The 6,186-nt window shown below is 50.0% G+C and overlaps 3 protein-coding genes across 3 annotated transcripts; 2 read left to right on the top strand and 1 right to left on the bottom strand.

The window, feature by feature from the left end:
• Positions 1–1,350: 1,350 nt before the first annotated feature.
• Positions 1,351–3,519, bottom strand: PG986_005879 (uncharacterized protein; the record flags this gene model as incomplete). Its single annotated transcript, XM_066842101.1, has 5 exons — positions 1,351–1,649; positions 1,713–2,159; positions 2,267–2,398; positions 2,588–2,686; positions 3,480–3,519. 5 exons carry the CDS (start codon positions 3,517–3,519, stop codon positions 1,351–1,353), a joined length of 1,017 nt encoding a protein of 338 aa, XP_066701963.1.
• Positions 3,520–3,575: 56 nt separating this feature from the next.
• Positions 3,576–3,869, top strand: PG986_005878 (uncharacterized protein; the record flags this gene model as incomplete). Its single annotated transcript, XM_066842100.1, has 1 exon — positions 3,576–3,869. One exon carries the CDS (start codon positions 3,576–3,578, stop codon positions 3,867–3,869), a length of 294 nt encoding a protein of 97 aa, XP_066701962.1.
• Positions 3,870–4,004: 135 nt separating this feature from the next.
• On the top strand, positions 4,005–5,202 carry PG986_005877 (metacaspase CasA; the record flags this gene model as incomplete). The annotated part of the gene is made up of 4 exons (XM_066842099.1): positions 4,005–4,130; positions 4,203–4,322; positions 4,383–5,115; positions 5,177–5,202. 4 exons carry the CDS (start codon positions 4,005–4,007, stop codon positions 5,200–5,202), a joined length of 1,005 nt encoding a protein of 334 aa, XP_066701961.1.
• Positions 5,203–6,186: the final 984 nt, after the last annotated feature.

The raw sequence follows: 6,186 nt of genomic DNA, 5'->3' as shown, positions 1-6,186 counted from the left end.
CTTTAATAAGCGATAAGTTTAATTATTATAATACCCTCTTTTATTATTATCGTAGTTTTATTTTATCGGTATTAAATCTAAATTAAAGGGGTCTATTATTAATAATAATAGTATTAAGCCGATTAAAAAACCCTCGCACGGCCTCGTTTAATATATATACGAAGCGCCGGAAATTTATCGTTTTAATACGTACGGTTTTAAAGGCCGAATAACGTTTTAAAAAATAATATACTTATTATTTACCGATAAAGTAATCGACCTTTTTTATAAAGAAAATACGTTAAGTATATATATAAAAAAGCCGGTGTATAAATACGTAACTTAAACTAGCTTAAAAAAGGGCTTATTTAATTAAAAACGTTTTTTTAATAGGGGTAAAAAATTAGAAGGCTTTATATTTCTTTTTTTTTCGAAGGTTAACCTTTAAATCGATTATAAAAGGTGCTTTTATTAACGTTATAATCTTTAACCGCACGGTTAATATTTTCGCCGGCTAATATAGCTTAAATTATTTACGTAATATATACTTTTTTAATTATATTAATAGTAATAAAAAAGAAAAAAAAGAAAAGATTAATTTATTTTAATTAATAAACGAGTGAGATTTAACCCTTTTATATACTATTATTATTATTTAAGGGCTTTAAAATTATTTAAAATTAAAAGGGGTTAATTAAAAAAGAAAGGTAATTAATAAAGGTTATATTTTAATACTTAATTACTACTCGTAATATTATAGCTATTATTAATAATAAATATACTTTTTTATCCTTTAAACGAAACTTTATTAGCTTATTATATATTATTTATATAAAGTAATTAGTTTAACCTTATAGCTATTTAAGTTTAAACATTTAAGAGTATACAATCCGACCGCGACTAAAAAACTCATCCGACATGAGAAGCATAAAATCGGTACCTCCCAAATGCTCAAGACGGTTTGTTCCGTTCCTACTTGTGGTTCAACGCATGGGCAGTCCAGCAGAAGCGGAAACTTACAAAGAGCGGGTAACCTCCAATGCAATATGCCGTCAGGGTTGATTTTAAGCAGTAAGCCCCTGCGCAACCCGCTATCTTTAAAAATGCCGCCTTAACTACAAGTCACAAAAATCAAGAAGGGCACTTGAAATTGTACAAACTCAGTAGCTTGACCTAAAGACGGCAAAGTGTGGCCATGACGGAAGTTGAGGCCGTCTCGCCTTCAGTCGATGGATGTCACTGAGAATGTTGGAGGACGAATGCGTAGGAAAAGTCATAAAACATGCAACAGTGTTCCTTCGTCCCGACATAAAAGTCCCCAGTATCATGTACCTCTTTGTTGTATGGTGATCTCATGACGATGTGACCCCCTCAATCCTCATCGCCGTATTCCTCCTCATAAGCCTCTGCGTACTCTTCTTCGTACTCCTGCCTGGCCTCTGCGAGCTCTTCGAGGTCACTAGAGCTGGCACTTGAGGATCTGGCATCATCTAGGGCTTCCTGGTACTCTTCACGGGCTTCTGCGAGCGAGGAGTGATCATCCTCGTCGATGGGCGGAGGAGCCATAGGAGGTGGGGCTTGGCTGTATGGATCTCCACCATAACCCCCTGGGGGAGCATCGTATGATTGTTGAGCATACGCTTGCCGTTTCTCCTCATCATCAGAATCGTCTGTAGAATGTTAGTCATTTTGATTTCTCAGTGGTGGCTGAGATTATGCGGAGCTGGACGAACCGAGAGCGTTGGCCAACAAAGCACCTCCAACTGCGCCTGCGGCAAGACCGCCGGCTGCACCTAGGAGCATGCCGCTGGAACCAGACTTCTTCTCTTGCTGTTGCTGTTGCGGGTACGGGCTGCTGCCAGGATATCCTTCATATTGCTGGGGAGGGGGAGGCGAGCCGTATCCGGGGGCGCCACCGCCATATGGAGGGGCGCCACCATACGAAGGGGCGCCGCCATACGGAGGAGCACCTCCGTACGAGGGATCATGACCTCTTGTGTCAGAGCCACCTCCCCCGTTGAACCCAGGCGCCTCCCACTGTGAGCGGCCACTGGCTTCCTCGAAGTAATACCATCTCTGATGCTGCTGGTCAAACTGGGGAATCCAACCCTGAGGAATCGGAGGCTTGTCACGTGGGGGCGAGTAGACTGGCCCCGGCGGAGCACCGCCGTAAGATTGCTCTATTGGATTGATGTCAGCAATGAGCAAGAACCCCCTGACGAAGGGAGATTTGCGTGAACGAATCACACAAGAAGAGCAGTATTAATGGAATGAGAACGGGACTCACGTGGTGGCACCGGAGGTGGGTATTGATTGCCGTAATCCGGACCCGGGGGAGGCGCTTGGGAGTAAGATTGTGGTGGCGGAGAACCGCCGGGGTAACCTGAATGGCCGCCGTAGTCGTCGTATCCGCGAGTGGCTGCGTGGTTGAATCAAGTCAGTGACAATATCTTGGAATCTGGGAAGCTAGCGCGTGGGCGTGGGCCGAATCGCGTAGCGTAAAACGTAGCGTTGCGGCGGTATTGCGTAAGTCGCAAGGAACACGCTGCCGACTGCCGAAAAGCAAGATCTAGCGAAGAGTGAAGGCCGGATATATGGGATGACCAACCTTGTGGTGGCTGGTGTTCGTCCTTCTTGCCGCCCAGGTCAAGATCGTCGAACTTGTCGGCGAGCTTCTTGAAAAAGACATGTTTGCGGTGTGTCGTGGCTGGAAAAGTAGAGACGATGGTTTGATGGGATTTCTGGGCGAAAAGAATGGAATAATGTAGACGTGTCTGGGTGGGAGGCCGCTCGAGCGTGGTTGAGCAGCACAGCTCCGGACACCTGGGGAATGGGAATTTTGCCAATGCTGACCGTCAGTTGTGTCAGTGTCACTACTGCCACTGCCCGCTGCCAAGAAAATAGTGTTCAGTGCGGCACGGTGAGGAGTAGCCTGAGTGTTTGTGCTTGCAGACGCGCGAATCAACTGAGGTTCTGAGTTGGAGTCTGTTGCATCCCACCTATGCTGACCCTCACTGATCACTGATGGGTGGCAAGGTGGTTCTTGCGACCGCTTGGCCGCTGTTTCGGTCGGAGCCCGATCTATGTACAAGCGCGCTAATTGTTCGATCCCGCGGGCGGGCTAAGCCACTAGAGTTGCTTTTCAGGCCTTGGATGGGGGTCCCCTCCAACTGACTTGCCTTGCTGGCCATATGAATACCGAAGACCCCGCTCTCAGGTGCCCAGGCTGCGCGCCAGCTACTTGGACGTACCACAAACAACTATTCACCACCTGAAGCTGCACGGGTACCCTCTGTTTCGATTGCGGTTTGACAGCGTGACACAAGCAACAGCACAGATCTGCCCCTCGTTTCAAAGGAAAGCTTGCGGCCAAACAGACAGCCTAAGCATTCACCTGGACAACCAACCAACCAACCCGCTCCAGCCTCAAGCTGACGAACGCAAACCCGCCGACATTCTTTCCCTCCGATCGCCCACACCCACTGTGCGGACAATCTCACCTTGGTCCTCCCATTTCGCCCTCCTGTTCGAAACCAGCATACTGTTTTCGCCATCCTTCGTTTCTCTGAGCAAACCCAGAGTTGAATCCGAGCAGAATGTCCTACCAACAAGGTTACGGTGGGGGATACGGTGGAGGCGGCTACCCAGGAGGCGGGTATAATCAACCACCACCACAGCAGTACGGCGGCGGATACAATCAACCACCGCCTCAGCAGCAGTACGGCGGCGGCTACAACCAACCACCGCCTCAGCAGCAGTACGGCGGCGGCTACAACCAACCACCGCCTCAGCAGCAGTACGGCGGCGGCTATCAGCAGCAGCAGTACGACCAATATCCTCCTCATCAGCAACAGGGCGGCCAGGTGAGCATAGATTCGAGCATAAAGTAAAGCCCTCGTCACTGACCGACTGCAACTAGTATGGTGGCCCGCCGCCGCAACACCACAACCGCTATCCTGCGCCCAACCATCCTCCGCCCCCGGGTCTCGACCCCTACGGATACCCGGTAAACTCGCGTCCCGAATATGGCCACCAGGGAGGTGGCCCGCGAGGCGATGTACCCCCCTCCCCCGGACGCTCCTCAGCATTTCGGCACCGGCGCGCCCGAGGGCTATACTTTCCAATACAGTCATTGCACAGGCAAGCGCAAGGTATGGATGCCACTGCAATAACACATGCCTGCGTACATTTGAAGGAGGGACGGAGGCTAACATGTTACTCAGGCCTTGCTTATTGGAATCAACTATATCGGCCAGGAAGGCGAGCTGAGGGGCTGCATCAACGATGCCAACAATGTTCAAGCTTTCCTCATGGAGCGCTACAATTATAAGCGCGAAGATATGGTACGTTGTTTTATTATCACTACAAAGATTCCGGATCCCAAGGCTCATACTCCTGCACAGATCATGTTGACAGACGACACTTCCGATCCACGACTCCAACCCACGAAGGCAAACATTTTGCGCGGCATGCAATGGCTCGTCGAGGGCGCCCGTGCCGATGATGCTCTTTTCCTGCATTACTCTGGGCATGGTGGCCAGACCGAGGATCTGGATGGCGATGAGGATGATGGATACGATGAAGTCATTTACCCCCTGGACTACAAGACGGCAGGCCACATTGTCGACGATGAAATCCACCATGTCGTCGTGAAGCCGCTTATGCCTGGTGTCCGACTGACGGCCATCTTTGACTCTTGCCATTCTGGTACCGTCATGGACCTGCCATACGTTTACTCGACCAAGGGTGTGGCGAAAGAGCCCAACCTCGCGGCGGAAGCGGGACAAGGTCTTCTCAGCGCGGTGTCGGCGTATGCGTCCGGTGACATGGCTGGCGTGGCGAAGAGCGTTTTCGGTTTCGCCAGGACAGCGTTCAAGGGCGACGGTGCGCACAAGAAGACGATTGAGACGAAGACTAGTCCCGCAGACGTTATCATGTGGTCGGGTAGCAAGGACGACCAAACTTCGGCCGATGCGAGCATCGCGCAAAAGGCCACGGGAGCCATGTCTTGGGCCTTCATCTCTGCCATCAAAGAGAACCCACAACAGAGCTATGTCCAGTTACTGAACAACATTCGCGACCTTCTGGAGACGAAGTACTCGCAGAAACCGCAACTGTCTTGCAGTCACCCGCTCGGTAAGTAACGAATATTATGGTGCCGCTATGAATGAGAGTCATGCTAACTTTTCTTACCCAGACACTAACCTTCTGTTTGTGATGTAAATTCCCATGTCTGCCCTCTTTGATGGAGGTTATGATTGCTACCTGCATTGAGTTGGTGGTCCGTTCGTGCAGATGCTTCGTGCGAACGGGAACTTCCCGACCCGCTCGGTTGCCTATGCGGACATCTTCCCGCAATATATGTCCAAAGTAGCTTAATATTCAGAAGCCCCAGTCACCAGTATCCCAATCGCGGCGTACCAATACTACTTCCTCTTCGTCAACAACTTGACCGATTCTATCGATGACCGCGAACCCCTTTGGATAGGTAATGAAAATGGAGACGGCTCTCGGGCCGTAGCCTGAACAGGTTCGTACAGTCTACTTCACGGAACTGGGCGAGACTCGAGGATCTAAATCCCGTATGGAAGGTCTCGCGCAGGAACTTCTTTGGCTGAGCTGTAGTAGCGAGTCTAGATGAGCACCTAGCCATCAAGGATCGTTCCCTTTTACCCCATGTCTAGATCATCCAATTACCCCACCCATCCTTAGCTTTCAACTATCCAGCTGCGCCGCCCTTGAGCCTGGCGGGATTCTCGGCCGGTCCAGAGCGTCGGTAACAAAACACAACATAGGCCGGGGGTCATTGACAGAGCGACTACCTGGTTGGCTAACAGCTGGCCAGGATAAGGACGAGACGACCCACTCCGCATCGTGCTTATCACAACTGCACTGCCTTTTCCCACGCCTCCATGTGCTTCGAAGTCGAGTTGGTCTTTTATTCAGCGCACGTGGGACACTTCCTGGTCGATGTGACAAGTCTGCACCTGTGCCTGGGGGTTGTGCCATAGACTAAGGCAGTACTATATTGTGCTGGTAGTATGGATGGACTACCTATTGTGAATACATATAGGTAATAGAAGCCCGTCATGTCTTTTTCAGCCGAGGATCACCCACTGGATCTACTCGCTATGCCCCCAGATTAAATGGCAGGTTGAGCCATCATTGCGCCGGCCGACAAACCCACGCAACCACGCCTATGCTCGG

This window comes from Apiospora aurea, assembly GCF_038362705.1.
Source record: "Apiospora aurea strain CBS 24483 chromosome Unknown utg000004l_segment0_segment0, whole genome shotgun sequence".
NCBI classification, from domain to species: Eukaryota; Fungi; Ascomycota; class Sordariomycetes; order Amphisphaeriales; family Apiosporaceae; genus Apiospora; species Apiospora aurea.
Note: the sequence above shows the minus strand (reverse complement) of the source record. Positions and strands in the feature narration are given on the sequence as shown.